The 23,438-nt window shown below is 46.7% G+C and overlaps 1 protein-coding gene and 1 long non-coding RNA gene across 13 annotated transcripts in view; one reads left to right on the top strand and one right to left on the bottom strand.

Moving 5' to 3' along the window:
- The window catches only part of LOC121293089, a 219,927-nt gene that overhangs the window by 100,993 nt on the left and 95,496 nt on the right, over window positions 1-23,438 (top strand). For all 12 annotated transcript variants that reach the window (XM_041215688.1, XM_041215699.1, XM_041215693.1 and 9 more), the window contains 4 exons: window positions 7,748-7,867; window positions 9,061-9,255; window positions 12,253-12,351; window positions 21,343-21,525. In XM_041215688.1, coding sequence (XP_041071622.1) covers window positions 7,748-7,867; window positions 9,061-9,255; window positions 12,253-12,351; window positions 21,343-21,525 — 597 coding nt within the window. The remainder of the gene's footprint in view (window positions 1-7,747; window positions 7,868-9,060; window positions 9,256-12,252; window positions 12,352-21,342; window positions 21,526-23,438) is intronic.
- LOC121293090 overlaps window positions 10,372-23,438 on the bottom strand; it is a 32,271-nt gene continuing 19,204 nt past the window's right edge. The window contains exons 3-4 of the long non-coding RNA XR_005946438.1: window positions 20,556-20,745; window positions 10,372-12,727 (exon numbers count right to left, since the gene is read on the bottom strand). This is a non-coding gene — a long non-coding RNA (uncharacterized LOC121293090). The remainder of the gene's footprint in view (window positions 12,728-20,555; window positions 20,746-23,438) is intronic.

Genomic DNA, 23,438 nt, shown 5'->3' with positions numbered 1-23,438 from the left:
TTTATTATTTTTTATCTGTCATGTGTCTGACCATTTCACCAGCCTGCCAATTACCTCTTGAAATCTGCTACTATTCTCCCAACTGTTTTACCAGGTTTCAAAGATTCATGTCAGCTGCAAATTTTGAAATGTTGTCCCATGTACCAAAGTCCAGGTGATTAATATATAACAAAAAGAGCAGTGCTCTTACTACTGATCCCTTGGGAACAGCACTGTATCCCTCCCTGCAGTCTGTTTTAAAAAAAACAACCATTCACCACTAATCTCTGCCTCCAGTGTCTGAGCCAATTTCAATCCATGCTTCCTCTTTATTCCCACATGCTTAGATCTTGTGAGAAAGTCTGCTATGTGGCACTTTTTAGATGCCTGCTGAAAATCCCAACTGGGTGCATTTGATTCGGAAAAATTATAGCCTGCATGTCCCATGTCTGGTGGTGATGTTGGGAAAATCAAACAAGTGACTGTAAGAAACTACTCCAGTTGTTCTATTGCTGAGCCAGGGAATTGCAAACTGCCCTCTTTCTCTCCATCCTCACCACCTTCCCACCACCCCACCCATCCAAAACTCTTAAGGAATGTTGTTTTGTAACCTAATCAGGAAAATGGACTTGATGAATTTTATTATTAAGAGCCATCAGGCTCTCCTTTGACCCTTTCCACTCATTACCTCTGAAAGCAAGTGTTTATTGTATTAATGTTGACGAGTTATTTTCCTGAGCCACAACAAAGCCTTGCCGGGCCTCAACTTGGGTCACAAATGGAACGGTAAAACAACAGCCTGATATGCCCACACAGGCTCGTTGCTGGCAAGGAGGTTCAGCAGACACAGCGTGGAATCGTCCCAGATTTACACAAAGTGTGGTAGCAAGAGAGGAAAAAGACATTTTACCCACCGGCGGCAAAGGCGGGTTTTCACAGCATATCATCTGGTTAATTATGCAGCCACAGGAAACAAGCTGTCTCGGTGGTGGGTGGCTTCTGATTAGCCCGCCATGCTGTTACCTCGCCACTTCCTCACACAGGGCACCACATTTAAACTACAGCCGCACGCACAGTTCTCAATGCTTGCAGCCCAGGACTGCTCCAGTGAAGATATGGCTCTTAAAGCCAAGAAAAGTGCAGCCCCCCGATTCAGTAACACATCTCTGGGATGGCTTCTCGATGCCGTGGAGGCCCACAGCGCTGTCCTCTATCCCCGCTCTGGCTGCAGCAGGCCCATCAGTCTCACCACTCTGGCTTGGGAGGCAGTGGCAGAGGTGGTCAATGCCAATGCTGCACATGAGGTCAGCCATTAAGTGTAGAAAATGGATGAATGATTTGATCTGTGCCGCCAGGGTAAGGCAACCATCTCATCACTCTAAACTCACACTCACAAGACCATCACACATTCACTGGCATCTCACTCACTGCCAGCTCAAGGGACATCACCACTCACTCTCACACACACACCCTCACATCTCCATCTGGCCCTCATCTCCTCTGGAGATTGCCTCCTCAGCCATCACCATCTTGAAGCCACTTGCACAGATCAACATGTGCCTTCGCAAACTCACTGTGATACCCCCTTCCCCAGTACAGCCCATGGCCTGCAGCCTCTTCCCCTGCCTGAGACCACCTCCCCTTCCCCAAAAAAGCCCTCACCCTGCAGCCATTGAAAAGCCACCCCTGCCTTATGGCTGGTCAGGTAAGTACAGACCTGCCCTTGAACCTCTATAATAGTGATGTAGTGCTGTTTGCAAAGCCTGGCGCTGATGATGGCGATTGTTGCCTGAAGCAAGGTAGGCAAACAAACCTTGAAGTCCCGAGCAACGTGCAGCTCACCAGGTGCACATCGCTTATGTACGGTTGCGAAACAGGTCGTACTCGGATGATCCATTTTGAGGGGATGATTCCGGGGAGCAGGGCTTATAATGAGATGCTGAAGCATTGAAATTAGGTTCCCAATGTGCAGTGGTGGAAATTGCGGCTCAGCATTGACGGTTGGAATGGATGTGAATCACAATGATGTGAAACCGATTTTCGGCTTTCTTGCCATATTGTCACCACCCCCCCTACCCCTACCCTGTCCACCATGATGCCCAAAGTCAACGAGGCTGGAAAATTCCGGCCACAGACTCATCACCATAACTCGATGACTAAGATTCAAACTCTGGTGAGCTATCTCTCTATTATGATCCAGAGGTGATGCAAATGTTGCCAAAGTCAGAGAGAAAAAATACGAGTATCTGCAAATTGACAGCCCCTTGTGCAAAAATTAAACCTTTCCTTCCCTGTCTGAGGTCAACCTTGGCTGAAAGTCATACATGAAGAGAATTTAAAAGACCTCTGTCCTAGTGGAAAGTCACCTGCAGCACTGGTAGCAAGGCAACTTAAAATTTGCATTTGTTATGTCTGAACAATCAGATAAATGTAAGCCAATAAGACTTAGATGATTGATCGATTTTTCTGTGTGAGTCTATGAAGGACAATAAAGATGAGTTCACGTATCCCATGTTCCCAGTGATTGAAGGAATTCCAGCTTGCAGAGAAAAAACACACTTGTAGCTCTGATTTCCACAGGTTTCCCATTGTGAGCAGGGGCTGAATCATCCCCATCATCCCAATAAGCAATAGCTCATGGAACAATAGGCCGTAACTTCTGAGCTCCAGAGCATCGTATCTTGGGGAGCTGGCGGGGGGGAGCAGCATAACCCAAAGATGCACTGGGGAACCCGTCACCGCCCCCCCCCCCCCCCCAAGAAGTTCCCAGGTAAGGTTTGCACGGTAATTACCCAGGAAGTACAAACTTTCCCTGGGCAATTGCCCTGCACTGGAACACTACCATTAACACTCCCTTTGTCATGTGTCCATGACATCTTCGTCAATCTCTCATTAGCCCCCACCTATCGCTGGCCTTCTGTCCAGCTTTATTTGCTCATCCCCTTAAACGATATAAATTCCAACACATTTCCACTTCTCTTTAGCCCTGAAGAAGTGTGGGCTTGAAATGTTAACCCTCCACAGATGCTGTCAGACCTGCTGAGTATATTAGCTATAGACTTAGTCTTAAAATGAAATGCCCCCCCCCCAGGTATATATAGGTTAAATAAAGATATCTCGGAACAAAACATACTTAGCAGGTATATTATATTAGAATTCACTCCCCTGAGTTAATCTATTTCAGTACATAAAATTCCCCATCTAAGAATTCTAGACAAGTCCTGGGGTAAAAAGAGTGAGTCTACAACTTTTATTATGATTACTTAATAATACCTTATTCTAAGAATAAGTCCTGAATTAGATTATAGGAATGGTCACAACATTACAAAGTGTAAAATAATTTTAAAATAATCAAACCCACCTAAAGAATAAATGCAGCATATCACAAACAAACAATATACTAGGTTTATGCTCACAACTAAAGTATTAAATGTAGTTTTGTCTTGTCTCAGCTAAACATGAGGAGATCTATCTAAGATCTCTACCCTCTGCTGGTCAGGATAGCAAGCTCTGACCCCAGTGCTTACTTAGAGGCTATATTTATAGAGAATGTCTTGCCTGATTCTAATTACTGAGTAGGAACAAGCTCATCATTGATATGTGTATTCAGGATTTTAGCATTTCTAAGAACCATTCTGTCTCAGAATTCTTCAGATCAATCAGTCTGTCTTGTAGGTATTTTCCCAGCTTGCAACAACCAGTCCCGAGATTTTCTAGCTTGCAGCAACCAGTCTCAAGGTTAGCTACATTATTTTTACCTTGTTCTACGTTTTGTGTCTAATTGTTTGTCACTTTGTTCTCCCTGCCCTTGGTCAAGATTCAAGTTCTTCATCAATTGGGCTAAGGACTGGACTTTATTAAATTCCTTAACAAGAGTACAATAATAGTTAGAGGTCAGTCAAAGAAGTGGGTCATTAAAGGTTGTAATTCATTCATTCATTTGTGTGTCCTCTCCCGCTCAGGTACTTGTCCCATTGTCTGCTGATGCTTCATCCCGAACTATCTTTGAAGCAGTTTTTGTCATTGGTTGTTTACCTTTGCCTTCCACTCTCAAGGGCAGGTCCCAAAACTATCTTAGCCGGAATGGGAAACAAATTTGTGCTGTTAGTGTTATACTCAACCACAAACTACCCATCTAGGCAACTGAACTAACCATCCCCCTGTCAAATGTCCACTCTGGAACAAATAAGTGACATTCTCTCCTAAATCACTTTAATATTTAATAATTAACCTGCTCAGCATTATGCCTTTGAAAGTGTTCCACTAGTCCTCTAATGAAGTATTATTGAACAAGCACCCTCAATCAATATTAGCAATCAGCCTGAGGGAGTAGCGGCTGGACACAGGGGATGGAGGATGTTTAAGATGTCACTAGTGTGATCCATTTTCAATAAGGCTGAGAAAGCAGAGCTGCTTACAGCAGACTATCAGCTCAGAGTAAAAATTGGAATCAGGTATAAATCTTATGATTTCCTGGTATAATTATAACAGTAAAACACCCCAATATTTGAGTTTAGAAGATGAAGACCCCATCTGACCAATCTGCTTGACATTTTTGAAGGGCTGACGTCCCAAATGGATAGTGGAAAGCCCAGTTCCAAAAGGCACTTTATAACTTCCTTATGATTGACTAGAATTTAAATTTATTGTGGTGAGAATCTGGGAATGGATCAGAAGGAGAAAGGTACATGGTTGCGGGGTTAGGTTGAGATTGGGAGTGGAAAAGGATTGGATGGACTGGGGTGCTGAGGGGAGATTTAATTGAGGCGTGAAAAAATTATGATAGGCCTCGATAGAGTGGATAGGAAGGACCTACCTTGTCAAGTTGACCATTACCTAGGGGTCACAGGTGTCAAGGGGATTTTTACCCTTTCTTCCATGACAAGCACTTATTGTGATTAACAATAGAAATTTAAAGCAATTGAGAGAGGATCAGGGAGGAGTTGAGCAGAAAATTTTCACCCTGAGAATGGTGTTGATCTGGAACTCAGTGAGCTAAGTTTTCCATTCTAGGACCCGTGGTATGCGCGGGAACCAGGAGTGTTTCCCACCACAGAGGCCATTGGGAATTCATATGATGCTGAACTAATTAATTATGTAGTCCAGGATTTGCTGATGCTTTGCACGATGGGTGGGCTGGGTAGCTTGCATCCCGCCATCATATCCAGGTGCCATATTTAAGAGATGCCTGGACATCAACTTACCCACTGTTGAAGGAGAAGATCCACCTCTTGGAAGCTCCTGCAGATAGAAGATCCACGTGGTCGATACTCCACGCACCCACTGCTGCAGGGTGCTCGGTCGCTGGACGCTTCCATCTTCTGTTCCAATCTTCGCAAGCTGCCCCAGGCCACATTGGTCCGGATGTGTTCTTGACCGGTGTGATGTGCCGCTGATGGTGCAGAAAATTGGACCGGATACGACTCTGGTCAGCCCATTAACGGGATGCAAAATGCTTTCCTGCTGGCCTCTGGCGGGAATGGCGACCCACCAGGATGGGCAGAATAACGCGTTCCTGCCGTCATTTTACGCTGGCAGGAAACTGATTTTTCAGCTCCTGTTGCATTGTTTCCCCCCCCCCACCACCACCTGCCGCCATTTAACCCACCGCAGGGGAGCCTGGAAAATTCTGCCCCTGTCTGTAAGGGTAATACAGGCAGGAACAGTTATCACATTTAAAAAATATTATGAAATGCCACAATCTACAGGGCTATGGACCAAGAGCAGGAAAATGGGTTAGGCTCGAAAGATATTAACAGACATGGTGGGCCGAATGGCTACCTTCAGTGCTGCAAATTTCTAAGATTCTACAAAGGAGAATAGTGAAAGCATTTGGGTAGTTTGCTCTCCTTTCAGCTGCTATCTTTGGTCTAAACAACCCAATTTACTGGAAACAGCAGCATTGCATGTGGATCATAAATGTGGATCCACAAACCTGCCATCGGGTAAAGAACCCCTGTTTGTATAAAATTGAGGCAAGGAGCCAATCTTCTGTGTTAGTGCTGTATTTCACTAATTAAGTCCTAATGTTATGCAGCAGAACCCAGCGTCTCTTTGGCCACTGGCCTGTGTGAGGCAGGAAAGGGGCACACGGATGTCACTCCTGAGACTTGAAGTACCTGTTCGGTTGAATGTGATTTTAATTCCAGCTCAGCCCTCAACAACTGAAATCTTCATTCAGCTGCATATCCTAGTGAGAGCATTGGGGGGGGACACAGACCTTGGGCGATGTCCATTCAAATGTACATTGTATATCTTTCCCCATTTTCATTGAAGTCAATGGGAGAATGAGGTATAATGTGTGCCTGTTTTATACCACTGGCCAAAAGTCCAAATTGTTCCCATCATAGATTTTGATGACGTGTAAGGCAGAATCATCAGCTTCTGTTTGCAGCAGGCGTCATAGTGGGCGGGAGTGGAAAATATCGGGAGACTGCAAAAATCGGCTTCACATCATCGTAAAACCAGTGTACGATTGCCCGCTCCACCCGTCAGTGGCGAACCACATTTCCCATTGCCACATGTTGGGAACCTAATTTCAATACTTTAGTATCTCATTATAATCCCTGCTTGCCAGGATCATCCAGGCACGTTGGCGTGTTTGCACACCGATGTGTTCCATAACTGTACATTAGCAACATGCACCTGGCGAGCTGCACTTTGCTCAGGACTTCGAGGTTTGTTTGCCTACCTTGCTTTGGCAGCACTTGCAGTCATCAGCACCAGGCTTCACAGGCAGCACCACACCGCTTTTAGGGGGTCACATGGGCAGGTATCTATCGACCAAACCAGTGGTAAGGCCGGGGTGGCTTTTCAATGGCTGCAGGGCTAGGGCTCGCTTGGGGCTGGGGGAGAAGTGGCCTCAGGCAGGGGGAGAGGTTACAGGGTGAGGGCTGTACTGGGGAAGGGAGGTATCCCAGGGTGTGTGTGGGGTCACATGTTGAACTGTGCAAGTGGCCTCAAGATGGTGAGGGCTGAGGAGGCAGTCTCCGTAGGAGATGAGGCCAGGTGGAGATGTGAGGGTGTGTGAGAGACAGTGAGTGGTGATGTCCTTTGTGTTGGCAGTTAGCAGTGAGTGAGATGCCAGTGAATGGCCTTGTGGGTGTTTGAGTTAGAGTGATGATATGGGTGCTTTACCCTGGCGGCACGGATGAGATCATTCATTCTCTTTCTGCACTGTGTGACCAACCGTTTCTGTGCACTGACCATCACTGCCACCGCCTCCCAAGCCAGAATGGTGAGATTGCTGGACCTCCCGCGACCAGAGTGTTGGCGGAGGACATCACGAGAGCCTCCCAGTGATGGGTCACTGAACTCTTCTTAGCTTTCAGGGCCATGGCCTCACAGGAGCAGTCCTGGGCTGCAAGCATTGAGAACTGTGGGCACACCTGCAGTTTAGATATGGCACCCGGAGTGAGGAAACGATGAGGTAATGGCATGGCAGGTGACTCAGAGGCTTCCTGCCAGCGAGATGGCTTATTTCCTGTGGCTGTATAATTAATGAGGCAGGAAGCGGATATACGGCACAAAAACCTGCCATTGCGGCAGTTGAGTAAAATATCATTTTTCACTTCTGCTACCGCAATTAATGCAATGCTGTAGTCCCAGAATGCTGCCTGTAGCCTTGCTTTAATGAATCTGTGTTTGTTATGAGAGAGGGGGGATTGGGCAGGAAAACTCTTACCTTTACTCAGGGCAGAACCATTTCCACATCCACCTCTTTACTGTGTTAACACACTAATATTCCTGTGTGTCCTTCATTTTGCAGTGCCGGGCCTCTGCCAGAACCTGAGTTGTGATGTAAATGCAGTATGTAGCACAGACAGCTCCGGGTACCTGGCATGTACCTGCAGGCCAGGCTGGAGGAGATCAGGCGGCAGATGTTATGGTAAGGCTGACCCAGCACCTGTATTCATCTCCATGGCAGCCAGTTTTTATTCTGAAACAGTTTCTGTTTGGATTCTCATGCTTGAGTCTATAGAACAGACTTCACTATACATGACAGATGATCAGTCCACAAAGTACAAGAGCGGCATCAGATTGCTGTCTTCCTTCAGCTACCTAATTTAGCCCCGCAATCTCACTCTCTCTTTAAATACCCAAGTTATTCAATACTAAAGAAATATGATATATTTCGTAGATCAACGGGCCTTCAGATTGCTAACGTCTATATGATTAGTTATCTCCTGATTTTGTGATCTCAGGACTTTATCAAGGAGACCTTGTTAATCCTAAAAGAATCCTGTACTCTTCTAATTCTACAATTAATTAGCAAGTACTCCTATAATACATTATTATTTATGTCTGTTCTAACTATGCACACCCTGGCTTTGCAATACATAATCAAATATCTAATGTTCTTTAGGGAAGGAAATCTGCCACCCTTACCTAGTCTGGCCTACATGTGACTCCAGACTCTCAACATTGTGATTGACTTTTAACTGCCCTGTGCAATGGTTTAGCAAGTCACACAGTTCAAGGGCAGTTGGGGATAGGCACAAAATGCTGGCCATTCCAGCGACGTCCTCATCCCATGAAAGTTTAAATAAAATAAATCTGGAGCAAATCAGAAGTTTATTTCAATGTTTCCCTCTCTCATTGTTTTCCAACGTACTGCTGACCCATCGACATGTTACAGTTACGACAATGTGATTACTAAATCTCAACCCTCCAACACATTACATTTCAGTGCAGTATTAAAGTATTGCTGCATTGTTAGAGATGTCGATCTTGCCAAACTGCCCATGGTGCTATGGGGGGAGTCACAGAATCACACAGTGCAGAAGAGGCCCTTCGGCCCATCGAGTCTGCACCGAATCCGTTAAACAACACCACTAAATACAGATTATTGGGTCATTTATATCTTGCCATTTCAGGTGCTACCTAGTTTATGTTCCCTAGTCTTTGGTGTTGGTCTGAAACCCACAACCTTTGGACTCAGAGGACAGCATTGCTGCTGAGCCTAGACTTTTGCCATCCTTGATACATACAATATATATCATACAGGATGTATGTAATGTTTGAATATAAGCAAGCCATCTACCTGCATTATTTACTCCTTCCTCTCCACTTCTTCCTCAGATCTCAGGAATGTGGTACAAACTGTAACGGCCAACGTCATAGGACCCAATGTGACATTGAAATGGATCACTGTGCCAATACCAGGAACCGAGATTCTCAACTACCAAATTAATACCAACTGCATAAACCACACCAACGGTATCCTCCAGCTGCAAAATCACCAGCCTGGAAACGCCACCAGTTTAGTTTTAACTGGTAAGTATTTCAGATCACACTTAGATTTCCATGTCCTTGGACACTGCTGAGTTCATTGTGATCTTCTTACAACAAAGAAGTGGCAATTATTGAAAAAATATATAATTGCATCTGAAGCAGTTCAGAGAAGGTTCACTCAACTTATTCTTTGTATGAAAAAGTTGGGCTTTAAACCATTGGAGTTTAGAAGTATGAGAGGTGATCTTATTGAAACATACAAGATCCTGAGGGGAGTTGATAAGGTAGATAGATACCAGTAGGTTGTTTCCATTCGTGGGGGGAGGCTAGAACTGGGGGACACAGTTTAAGAATAAGGTCTACCGTTTAGGAGATAAGAAATTTTTTCTCTGAGGGTCATTTGTTTGCGGAATTCTCTTACCTAGAAAACATTGGGAGTGGATCGCTGAATTTATTCAAGGCAGAGTTAGACAGATTTTTGATCGACAAGAGAGTCAAGGGTTATAGGAGGGACAGACAGGAAAGTGGAGTTGAGACCACAACCAGATCAGCCATGATCTTAATGAATGGCAGAGCGGGATTGAAGGGCCAAAAGACCTACTCCTTCTCCCAAGTCCTTTTTTCCTATGTTCCTACAACCTGTCATGTGAAAGTTGTTACAGGTATCGGACCCCTTATCCGGCTTCTCAAAATACAGAAGGACCCCAAAACCGGCTACATTTACATCTTTATTTTTCACACTTTATTTCATGTATTATAAGTGCATGCTAGGCCTGGGACCCAAAATCCATAAAATCCCCAAATCTGGCACACATCTGGTCCCGAGCTTCCCAGATACGGGATCTAGTGCCTGTATAATTACTATCGGTAATGCAGTCTTATGATTCTATTTTCTAAGTTTGAATTTTCCTAGTTTTGCCAGGTTTTGGCTCTTTTCTCCCTTCATCCTGTCCTAATCACATTAACTTTTACTAGAGTCAGAGACATTTCTGCTGCTCCTGGTGTCACAGACACTTTAAAGGGTGTTTCCCCAAAGTTGCCTGTGAACAATGTATTTGTGAGTTTGGGTGTAATTTCTTACCAGTTGGGTGAGTAAATCAATTTAAAATAAGCCAGCAGCAAAGTCCTTTTACTTAAAAAGGAAAAGGGTTAGTTTATTTCAAATTATTGCTCTGGAGGTTACTTAAAAAAGGATAAAGTTACTTACACACACACAAAGATCAGTTACAGATGAGGATAAAAAGATGCTTATAAAAAATTGAATCAATTCAGTCTTTATTGTTCGATGGTAGTTCTTGAAGTCGAAATGTTCTGTTGTCTGAAGTGAAAGTTTTGAAGTTGTAGGATTGTCTCTGCAGCTGCAATGGCTTCCACTGTTGACTTTCCAGAGGTTGTTTTCACAGGTACTTAGTAAATGGAATCAGGTCTACAGGGAGGAGCTTCTCTAGTGCAGCAGTTTCAAACTTGCCAGTCACTTACCGCAGATCATTAGCTGTTTTTGGATTTGTCTCCCCTTCTCCCTGGGTTAAATCTCTTGTCTGCTTCTCTGAAGATCCTTTTTCCTCACTCAGCTCCCTGCCCCTTTCAATGCTTTTTTCAGGAGCTCAGATGGCCACTGTTATCATGTGACCTGTATGAAACTGCCAAGTCATCTCCCAAATAAGGCATCAACACTTCAAACTGCCCTTCTCCCACCTGCGTTTCTCAGCTTTTGTCCTGCCTAAGGCACAGTTTACACTTTTACAATAAGGCCTCAACAAAACTTCCTTATATCCCTGACAAGTCCAGTGACCCATAGTTAAATTAAGGATTGCCTTTTGTGTTTTCAGAAGAGGAAACCGAGTCTGAAATCCACAATTCAGTGTGATAGCTTGGAGCCATTTTGAAACAGTCTTTAAACTCAGTCCAAGGTTTTTGTTGAAAAGTGTAACCTTTGGAACGGTTTTTCTAAAAATGTGTAATATAACTGTGCACTATAACAATGGTATTTGGCACAAATGCCTCAGCCTTGAATCCAGACAGTGAATGTAGGGGAGTGAGAGTGTTCAACCAATGAGGACCATCTCTGCCATACCTGATCCATATTCTAGATTGCTGCCTTCATGCAGAGACGGGCAAGAGGACAGTTAGGTGGAAGTGGGGATGCAGATTGAGGTATGGGAGGAGGTATAGATCTTCAGCACCTAAGCTTGATGGAAGCCAGTAGGGGTAAAGCAGGGGAGTCCTAGAGATTGAGCATCTACTTCAGAACTGGTGGCCTCAGGAAGCTGCAACAGGTTTCCTTATCATTAGAGAGCTCCGTCTACAGGATTGTTTAGTTGGCTGCACTCATTTCACATTCCAGTAAGATGAGATCAACCCTGACCTTCAACTTACATGATAATTATCTCAATGAAACCAAAATGAGTTTAGCAGACTTTCACTGAGTTTGGTTAACACAATAAAAACTTATATTTAGATAACACAAATAATATTGTAAAATGTCCCAGGGAGATAAGCTTTAAGGAGTATTTGAGGAGGAGAGAGACACAGACAAATTTAGAGAGGGAATTCTAGTGCTAATGCCTAGGCAGCTGAAGGCACAGCCACCAGTGGCAGAGCAAGTAAAATTGAGGATGTTCAAGAGGCCAGAATTAGAGGAGCACAGATAACTCAGAGAGTTGTGGGCTGGAGTCGAATGCAAAAATAGGGAAGGGTGAGGCCAAGGAGGGATTTATAAACAAAGTTGTGAATTTTTTAAAAGAGGCCTTACTGAATGAAGAGTCGCTATCCAGTGACCACAAGAATGATAAATGAACGGGTCTCCATATGTGTTTGGATACAGGTGGCAGAGTTTAGGATGAGCTAGAGAGGGTGTAAACTGCCCCGGGGAGCAGAGATCAGAGATGGAAAATTAGACCTCACAAGTCTGTTTGGCTCAATCTCACACTGCGACACATTTATTCACTGAGATACCAGAGAAACTCAGAGGTGTGTTTTTGGAAATTGTTTTTCATGTTTTTTATGTTGTCTAGGTGATTAATGTGAATTAAATTACAGGTCTGGGCTCTGTGTTGGTGTGCACCACTGTGATCCAGGTAAACACCTCCTCAGATGGGCTGGTGACCAGTCAGCCTTTTACCTTCAGGACCTACTCTGGTGAGCTTTACCAGTTCTCTTATTTTGTTACATGCTCCACAATATATCGTCATGCGTCCTCAGACAGTTCTCCACATTTCAAGTCAGTATTTGTGGGCAAATTGGTGCAAAGCAGAATTGGGCATGGAGGTACAAAGTAGCTCAGTAACAGTAGTCTCGAGAAACTAGTTAATCAGGCCAAGGGGGAAGATGACCACGGGTTGCTTTGTAAGAGCCACGTCAGAAATATAACAGCCTGATCTCCTCCGAATGCTATTTCAGAATTAGTGGACTCTGGAAATAGGGAACTGAAGAAATTTTCCCTCAAGATGAGGACTTGATGCTTCTCCATGTAACATTTGGAGATACTGAGAGACTTGGACTGTTCAGTGCTGACCTAGAGGACATGAATATAAAATCAGAGACATTCCCACAAGGGTTAAGAGAAAATAATTCCCATCCCAGCCACACAATGTCATAGTTATGTAGAACCAATTGCTTGATAAAGCAGCATTTTCTGTCTCAATTGTAACCTTCAGAAGGAGATTGGTGGAAATTTGGTTAGAAATAGGACTGATTGAGGGTTATGAAGGACAAGGACAAATTGAATAGTTTTTTTTCATTCATTCATGGGATATGCCAGAATTTATTGCCCATCCCTAGCTGCCCTTGAGAAGGTGGTGGTGAGCAACCTTCTTGAACTGCTGCAGTCCACATGGTGTAGGTACACCCACAGTGATGTTAGGGAGGGAGTTCCAGGATTTTGACAAAGCGACAGTGAAGGAACAGCGATATATTTCCAAGTCCGGGTTGTGAGTGACTTGTAGGGGAACTTCCAGGTAATGGTGTTCCCCTGTATCTGCTGCCCTTGTCCTTCTAGATGATAGCGGTCGTTGGTTTGGAAGATGCTGCCTATGGATCCGTTCCTGCAGTGCACTATTCGTCGGTGTTGGAGGGAGTGAATGTTTGTGGATGGGGTGCCAATTAAGTGGGCTGCTTTGTCCTGGATGATGTCGAGGTTCTTGAGTGTTGTTGGAGCTGCACTCATCCAGGCAAGTGCAGAGTATTCCATCACACTCGTGACTTGTTCCTTGTAGATGGCGGGCAGTCTTTGGGAAGTCAGGAGGTGAGTCAGTCACCACAGGATTCCAAGCCTCTGACCTGCTCTTGTAGCCAAAGTATTTATATGGCTAGTCTAGTTTAGTTTCTGGATGTTGAGAGTGGGGGATTCAGTGATGGTAATGCCATTGAACGTCAAGGGGCGTTTGTTGAATTCTCTCTTGTTGGAGATGGTCATTGGCTGGCACTTGTGTTGCATGAATGTTACTTGCCTCTTGTCCAGGGCATGTTGGACAGGGACTGCTTCAGTATCTGAGAAGTCATTGACAGTTGGCACTCAGACTGTAACATCCCTGAGCTCCATGGGGAGACGGCCAGCCCTTAACATTTCACCACACTGATCCATGCCAACATGGTACTCACCCTTCCTGAGCGCAGCAGGTCATTGAACCTTTTGCGGCACTGCACCCATGTGCGCTGCACAACATTACGGCTGCTGACCTCAGTTGCCACCTCCTCCCAAGTTTTTTTTGTCTGGTGCAGTGACCCCCTCCTTCTATCTCTGGGGTCGAGGATGTCCCTTATGGCAGCCACCTCCTCCAATAGCACCATGAGGCACCGGGGAGGGCCAAGTGCCTACCTGACCTGCCCTCCCACCTGGCACCTCCAGCTGCTGTTGAGGCCATAGCTTCATTCTCCAGAAGGCATAAAATATGTTCTTCCCTGGCAGCCTTCAAGGAGCTGCCTGTACTGTTTTTAAACCGCCCGCCGGGTTAGCATTGGACCCAGCGCTGGAAAAGCCCCTGACCCTACCAGGCCCTTCCCAACCACTGGGAAGCCGCGTGTTATGCTGGGCAGGCCTTAATTGGCCAGCCAGCATGAAGTCGTGGTCATGGGCCGATCGTGGGCAGGAGCCTGTTTCCCGACAGGTCCCATGCCCGCTGATCGTGCGTGCCCGCCAAGGGTGAAATTCGGGCCCCATGATAAGGAGTCACATTGCAAGGGCAGTTTGACTGTGTGCGGCACTTTTGTTAGGCAACCTTCACTGGAGCAAAACTAGGAACTGGGGAGGGCTACAGAGATTTGTGTGCCCAAGTACAGAAATCACCAAAAGATCATGAATAATTACAAAAGTAATCAAAAAGACTAAGAGAATACTGACCTTTATCTCAAAGGGGGTTGGAGTTTCTTAGAGGGAAAGGTGTGTATCAGATAGAAAAATCTACATCCAGAGTACTGTGTTCAGTTCTGGGTATAGGAAGCTCATAATTGCCTTGGAACTGAATCAAAGATTTACCTGAATGATACCGAGCATTAGAAAGTTAATTATGAGGATAGATTGCGTAAGCCTGACTTGAGTATAGAAGATTAGGTGTGGAATTGTCCCAGATTTGCACTAAATGCTGCGGCGTTGTTTTACTCGCCGGCCAAAATGACGAGGTTTCACGCCTCATTGTCTCAAACCCCGCCACATTATTTATGCACTCCTGGGAAACATGCCATTTCCTTGACAGGCGGGCTCTCATTCTCCCGCCATGCCATCACCTTGCCACTGCATCATGCCAGGTACCATATTTAAAGTCCAGCCACAAGCACACATCTCAGTGCTTCCAGCTTACCACTACTGCACGGAAGACATAGCCCTGAAACTGAAGACTGCAGCCTCCGGATTCAGCAACACGATAAATGATCTCCTCCGTTCCGCCAGGGTAAGTCACTCTTCTCATCACTTTCAGTTCACGCACTCACAAACCCATCACACATCCATAGGGTCATCACTCACAGCCAGCTCAGGGGACATCACCATTCACACGCTCGCACTCACCGTTATTGTCCTCATCCCGTCCATGGGACCACTACCACCCACACAGGCCAGGCATACTTATCATCTGGCCTGGCAGGCATACTGCTTACACTTCCTCCATCACTATTCGTGCAGGACAAGCTGGCACACAACAAGAGAGAGAGATTGCAGACCGGTGGAGGAGTGCCTGAAATCAAGGTCCTCATGGACTTTGAAAACAGAATCATGCAGCTGGCTGGCGATGACCAGCACCAGTCCTGTGCTGACGGTGAGGTCGGCAGTGCTCACCAAGTGATGGTCCAGCAGTGCAGCAGACATCAGACAACCATGCTATGAGTGATGTATCCTGTTCCACAGGCCGTTGCCATGCATTAATGCACATCTGGGAAACAGCCGATGGAGTCCATGACCCAGCACCTCCAATCAAGCCCCGAAGAAACCTCTGAAGAGGAATCTGGAGGCACCCTCCTTGAAGCCCCATCACAGCGCTCAGCCACACCCTCCACCAGTGCAGAGAGACACACCTCGGTGGGACCGAGCTTTAGAGTAGCCTCGAGACCACAATCTGGTGAGCACATCGCACTGTCTGATCCACAGCAGGCCAGGGCAGGGACCTGATTGGGGCGTTGGCACTTGGAGGACTGCTGGAGGCCATAATGTTGCTGAGTCTGAGTCAGATGATGAGTCCCTGGACTCGGTCATGTCGCAGTTGCAGGAGCTGCAAAGACAAGCTCGGGAACATTGGGAAGGGGTGTCCGCTGTACTCCTCAGATAGCAAGGCACAATGGAACAGTCCATCTGCCTTCACTCTGAGGTGATAGCGCCAGCATGCTAATGCACCAACGTCAACACTGATAGGATGGCAGCCGCTATGGAGACCTTGGTTCAGTACGTCGCTCCTGCACTGCTGCGTGGGCTCAACTCCATCGCTGATGCCATAATTGGCCTCCATAAGTGTGCAGGAGAGGGGTGCCAGGCAGCTTAATCTCAATCCAGTTACCCCTGCTCATCAAGGAATTAGCCAGGGGCCCCTGAACACCCATAGGGAAGAGGATCAGCAGGTGCACACTCCAGGCCCTTCCATCCAGGTGACTCAGAGAGTGTCTGGCCCATCTGACTCCCCTCTTCCTGTGACCTCCGCAGCTCCAGCTCCACTGGCTGAGGAGGGTGCTACTGCCACACAGCAGGACCCCAAAAGCAGGTGGGGGCCCTCCAGGTCTCAGCCCTCCAGAGTTCACCTGTCAAGGTCATCATAGGCAGGCATAGCAGTCAGCAGGCTGCCTTCACCACCGCTGTGGATGTCCAGGATGCACCAAGATGTAGCAGCAGGGTTAGGAAAGTTAAGGAGAATTAACTCTTTTGAGTCCAACCAAATAAACTAAATTAACAATATGAGGGACAAAATAAACACAGCCCCTAAATTAGGAAAACTGTAAAAAAAAAACAAAGAAAAAATTTAAAGGAAACTTACCAACATTAAATCAAAATGTGATTAACAGGTTCGATAAAATACCCCAGTCCCTGCGGTGCCCACCGAGCACGGAGGGCCTCGACAGTGCCAGCAGACACCGCGTGCTCCCTCTCCAGGGATGCCCGGCTGTGAACATAGCCGTGGAAGAGGGACAGACAGTCAGGGCAGACGACCCCCTCGATCATCCGCTGCCTGGACCTGTTAATGGACAACTTGGCCAGGCCCAGGAGCAGGTTCACAAGGGGGTCCTCCTCCCTCCCTGCCCCCTTCTCCACCGGGTACCCATAGATCAGGAACATGGGAAGCTGGGCACAGATGTTAATCACTTGTACACACTGTTCACTATTGTCAATAAACTCCCAAGAATGTCTCTCTGTCTGACTCCTTGTTCTGATGAGCAGTTTTCTTGTCACTCAGATGTGAAACCTTTCTGCACAAGTTAAAGGCAGGTGTCTCAGTCCAGGGCTTGGTCCCTGTGCAGCCTTTAGACCAAAGTGATGGTCCAGCCTCACACTCCCTGGATACATTACTGATGCCTTCACCTCGGCAGTGCTGGTCATTGCTGCCAGAATGTAGTGGGCAGGCGTCACAGAGTTCTTTCATTCTTTTGGTGTACTCTCAGCACCTTTAAGGTGAGGCTTGCCGCCATCTCTTCAACATTTGTGACCACTGATGCTGTGCTCCTAAAGGGCTCAGGTGCTGAAGGGGGGCAAAGAATCAGATGCTTCTAAAGTTTCCCATCTGCATCTCTGTGATATGACCCTGATCACATAGTGTAAGCAATCTGCCCTTGGCCAGACAGGAGTCAGACATTCTCAGAGGCTGTGTGAAGATTTATGGAATGTCTTCACTGCATGTCGTCATCATCCACCTGCAATCGAGCGACTATTAGGGCCTCCACTGTGTCTCCATGACAGGAGCATTCTCACAGAGGGTATTCATGCTGCCAGAAGCCAGACTGGAGTCAAACGTTCACAAATGCAATGTGAGGACCTGTGAGGTCTCCACATTGTATGTCGTCATCATCCTCCAGAAATCTAGCAGCTATGAGAGCCTCCCAAGTGAGCCTGCCTCCTCTAGCCAGTGCGAGGGCCTCATCCCTGTCACCGTCACCTCTGAGGACCTCCACACCCTCATCCCCATAGGCGTCCCCCTCATCGGAGGAGATGTGCATCTCCTCCATCTCCGCCTCAGCCAGCTCATCTCCCTGTTGGATTGCCAGCTTGTAAAGAGCGCAGCAGATGACAACGATGCGTGACACCCTCTGTATTGCAGGGCTCCACCAGACTGGTCCAGGCACCGGAACCGCATCTTCAGAATCCCGATGGCCTGCTCCACCAAGTTGTGAGCTGCAGCGTGAGCCTCATTATAGCATCACTCTGCTGCAGTCTGAGGCTGCCACACGGGTGTCATCAGCCACGGCCTCTGCAGGTAGCCCTTGTCCCCGAGGAGCCAACCCTACAGCTTCTGTGGATCCTGGAAGACTTCAGGGATCTGTGACCAACTGAGGATGTAGGAGTTGTGCATGGTCCCTGGAAACTGCACGCACCTTCAGGATGCATTTCTGTTGGCGCACATCAGCTGCACGTTCAGCGAATAAAACCCCTTGCGTTAATGTAGTTCACTATGGGTTGCGAGAGAGCTCTAAATGCCACATGAGTGCAGTCAATCGCACTCTGTACCTGTGGGAAACCCAAGATCTGGGCGAATGTAATCGCTCTTGCATCCTGGCTGTCCTGGTCCCTGGCGAAATGCACCAAGTTGTGTGCCCTCATAAAGATGGTATCCGTGAACTCATGGATGCATTTTTGGGTGGAGACTTGTAAGATCCCACAGAGGTCACCCGTGGAGCCCTGAAAGGAGCCACTGGCGTAGAAATTGAGCACCGCTGTCACTTTCCCAGCCACTGGCATTAGGTACCCTCCATATCCCGGTAGCACCAAATTCTGCAGTAGCTGGCAGATGTGACCGCAGTTCCCTTGACATATGCAGTCTTTGGTGACGCTGGTTCTTGGTCATCTACAGGAATGAAAGGCTGTGTGTATAGACCCTGGGTGTCGCAAGGTGCTGGCCACAGCCACCCCTTCTTCCTGAGGTTGCTGCCTCTGTGCAGCCAGGAGCCTCAGTCGCTCTCTCCTCCATCACCGTCACACTGTGTAGGCCATCAGGCATAAAGCTAGTTCACCAGGCTCCATGTACCCCTCCTGCAGGATGAAAGAGAGAGACACATGGTTAGCATGGGTGTACTAAGAACCTGTCCTGGTTAAGTCTGAAGGCCCATTAACAATTCCCAGAGAGTGCTGTCCACCATTCGGATGGCCAGAGATTAGTGTGCTGCATGGCTACCCGAAACCCCACAACTTCTACTCCAGTCCACCTGACCGATTGGCGGCAGATTTGCCCATTGGAGTGCAGGCTGTGCTCTCAGCTCAGGCATAGGCATCCTCCTAACCCAGGCTACAAGGCTGCACTGTTAGTTTGAATCATGGGGGAGACTGGTCCAAACAGGATGTTGATATTGCAAGGGGCTGTGAGAACCTCTGCCAGTGATTGCTCCATGGCCAGCTTTAGCAAGGACGCTGTGTGCAATCGTCCACTAAAACGCTCAGAACTTTGCAGTCTGTGCCATGCGGGTGGGGGGTTGGCAGTGTTGGGGGGTGTGAAAAGCTTTGGTGTGCTTGGTGGACTTGATGCTTCCGCATTGCTTGAGTGGGCAGATAAGCAAGAAGCCCGACTCCAACCATATCAATTTGGCTGCACCTGAGCTGAGTTGCAGAGAAATGGTCATTTTATACAGGTTTCCCTAATGCATGGCAACTTCCCTCACCCACTCTACACCCCACCCCATATGCTTGTGCACTATATTCAACAGCAGGCCCTTGTCCTCCCCTCCACAAGTCTCCTCCAAGCCAGGGCTGCACCTACTCCACCCACCACCACAAGTCACCTCAATGGCAGGGCTGCCCTTAACCCTGACCAACCTAGCGCCCCTCAAGCTTGAAGTCCAACAGGCGACCCTGATGGGCACTGCACGACGTTACTGTACTCACCTCCGAGTTCCCTTCAAAGTGCAAGTCACTTCTGTGCTGCTGTGAAACATGTCGGCGTACTTTCCTGCCATGGACGGACAATCTAGCCGCGGAGGACGATTTTGGCGAGCTGGCCTGATAGTGATATGCTGATGTATTACAATGAGGTTCCCGACATTTGATGGTGGGAAATGCGGCCCGCTGTCGGCGGGCTGAGCAGATGATTGCGAACTGGTTTCCCGCCGTCGTAAAACCGATCATGCCATATTGTCCACTCGCGCCACCAATCACACCTGATGCCAGTGGGCATGGAAAATTCCGCCCTTGGTATCAGTAAGTGTATACCCTTCAGTATGAGATATGAGGCATCGGTAAGGGAATACCCTTCAGCATAAGAGATTGAGGGATGATCTAGAACAAAGTGTCATTAGGCTGTTCGAGAGTGAAATCAGGAAACACTTTTGCTGCACAAAGAGTCGGAAAAATTTGTGGATTGTGTCGAAAGGAGCTTTTCGGACTGAGATTGATACATTTTTATTAGGTCAGATTATCAGGGACATGGAGCAAAAGGTGGGTAAATAGAATTGAGTACAGATCAATGATGATCCAATTGAATGGTGGAATTGGGGCTGATTTGGCCTACTCCTGTTCCTCTGTATAGTACCTTCCATTTTGGCCATCTGTCTGTCTTCAGCTTGCAGAGAGCAGTGCTGTGCAGTGCAGACATCTCCTATAGTGACGCCAGTGCTGATCTATGTTCAACCAGCTAGAGATATGAATCTACCACAGCAATACTTAACCAAGTTTTCACTGTGACCTTGAGGAAGGAGAGAGGTGTGATGAACTCTGTGTTGAAACTCACCCAATCGCTTCCAGTTAACCGTGACTGAGCTGAAGAACAGCCCAGGCCAAGATCTGAGCCCAGTTACACTGCTCAGGATGACAAGTGGCCTGTTGTTGGTGTCAGCGGGATGGTTTGAAGGCAGTTCCTCAGGCAATGTTCTTTATCATCTGATCTGTTTTGTGGATATGCTGCAGTTAGACATTTTGACCTGGGAGGGAAGAACAAAGCAGTTAATGCTGTGAAGAACAAGAGTTGATTTTGTGTTGGCACAAAAACAATACTGGTTTTCTGTTTGAAAAGAAAGGGACAGAATGGATCGAACTTTTGAAGATTTATTGAACACGGAGTGATCAAGGTGGGCCTTGCTGGTGAATGTCGGTTCTGGAATAATCTGGCAGAGTAGAATGATTTTCAAAGGACAGCAAAAGATTCAATCTGATGTGGCAAGGAGATGTGAGCCTTCTGGAAAGCTGGGAGTGACTTGGGATCTTCTATTGCTACACATCTGCCTGAAGTGCAATGCACAGAAATAGGAGTTGTAATATGTCTCTCCATTGTGTTAATTAGTTAATGTGACTGTACCTTTTCTTCAGCTTGGTGTATTAGTTGCCTGTTAAGTAACGTTTGATCTAGGATGATTTTAGTGTGTCTGTTACAGTGAAAGTCTTAAAATGTGAAATCTCGTTGTTCTGTCATTTCCAACAGTCGTTGGGAAATTGCTCTCTTTCTGGAGATTATTGGTCTCTATGGTGATCATATCCTTTGAGGCTGATGTTTTTGGCTAATAATACTTTATTTTTTTTAGAAATGATTCCAGGCGCTCTGAGTTTAACATCCATCTCCACCACCAGTGCTGTGATCTCGTGGGCCCCTCTTGGGAGTGCGAGTGGTCTGAGGGACTGCAGTGTGCTTTACTATGGCATTGGGACACCCAACACTGTTCACACTGCCAGCCTCGCCTCAGCCAGTAGAGAGTCACTGATCACAGGTAAGAAGTGAAGTCAATCAGCTCTCATCCATGTGGACAGACCTTGGCATTCTGTAAAATTCTGTAAAAACAGAAAGCGCAAAAATAACTTCTGCCTTTCATGATTTCAGAACAGCCCAGAGTGCTTAACAGCCAATTTCATTCATTTTGAAATGTAGCCACTGTTGTAATCTAGAGGCTGGATTTTACACACCCCGCTGGCGGGTTTGAAGGTGGGGTGTTGGGGGCTTGTAAAATCTAGTGTATGGCTTGACTGCCTACCTGCCTGACCCCACGTCTCAAATTTCACAGAGGCCACTGGAGACATTGGGTATCCCGCACACCCTTGGGCCTATTGTGGCTCTTAAGCAGCCAATCGATGGCCACTTGAGGGCCTCATCCCACACCTGCCACTATTTTACCCACAGCATGGGGAGGCCTAGAACTAGGTGGGGATTCTGGCAGCTTTAGCTGCATGGACTGGTATCGGACAAGGACGGGGTAGCCTTCTTTGCAGGTTCCCAGTGCCCATTGGAAGCAGCCACCCCAAGTTCCTCCTTTCCCCTTCACCCACCCACTGTAGCCTCTCAAATCCAATCCCCTACCTCCATCATACCCCTCGCTCGGACCTGCCAGCCTGGAGCCAGTGTTAAGTCCAGACTTCTCTCTGTTGGGACTGCCTGTAATCCCAGCAATGACTACCCCTCCTATGTGATGCTGCTGGGAGTACAGCGCTGCTGGCCATCCAATTGGCTGTCAGCTCTCTAAGGCGAGGCATTCTCCTGAGATATTGACGGAAGTCTCATCTTAAAGTAATTAATGCTGCTCCCAGCATTAAAGTACTGAGGAACAGCCATCACTATGGTGGTTGGGCTCACTGTTATGACCGATGCAGTTGGTAAAGCTGAGATACTTAAAAATCCCAGAGGGAAACTTTAAACAACAGTCATAACCGATAATTTAGATGTTATATTTGAGATGCGACCCTCAATTCAGGAATCAGACCACCAGTTTGAGGTTTTACAAGAAACTAAATAAACATTTTATTAATTTACACAGGTTAAAATATACTTATACACATGGCTACAAACTACTACCATCATAACTTACAAATAATTCCCAAACTAATCTCCATTTAGGCAACAGCAACCCATAGAATTTAAGCGACACCAGGCAAAGCATTTTCACCTTACGAATTCAAAACGAAGTTCCTTTCACTTTGATTCTTGTGGAGAGAGTTGGAGACTTCCAGTTGCCCTTTGATCTCACATTGCCTCTGCCCTGCACACCCAAAACTGCTGAAGTTATTCCTATCACTGCTCATCGAGTGTAAGTTCTCATTGTATCACCAGTCTCTTCTAACAATAAAACCCCTTTCAGAGTACCAATTTTATTAGTAATATAAACATATTGCTTGGTATCTGTTAGATAGGTGTCAGTTTTCACCCCACTTCTTGAATGCCCTATTCAAAAAATGCAAATGCTCACTATCTCTCTTACATATCAAAATTAGTACACAAAGCATCCAGACTAGTTGGCTTTAATCCCATTAAGGCACACCCACAGACTAAACCTCTATTTTAACAGAAAAATATTTTCCAAAATATTATATATATTTAATAGCTTCATGACATTCACCACTGACTTTTTAGCTGGGTGATCAGGGACCAGGGTGACCAGTGAAATGCGGCAGCGGATATATGCACAGCAAGCCCTCACAGGCAGCAATGTGACAGTAATCAGACAATCTATTTTAGTGATGTTGAGAGATGAATATTGGCCAGGACACCAGGAAGAAGTGCACTGACCCTTTAGTATTCTGTTGTGGGATCTTCTACATGCACATGAGGGTAAAGATGGGTCTTTGGTTTACGGTTTCACCTGAAAGATGGCTCCTGACCGTGCAGCCCTCCCTGAATGCTGCACTGCAGTGT

This window comes from Carcharodon carcharias, chromosome 21, assembly GCF_017639515.1.
Source record: "Carcharodon carcharias isolate sCarCar2 chromosome 21, sCarCar2.pri, whole genome shotgun sequence".
NCBI classification, from domain to species: Eukaryota; Metazoa; Chordata; class Chondrichthyes; order Lamniformes; family Lamnidae; genus Carcharodon; species Carcharodon carcharias.
Note: the sequence above shows the minus strand (reverse complement) of the source record. Positions and strands in the feature narration are given on the sequence as shown.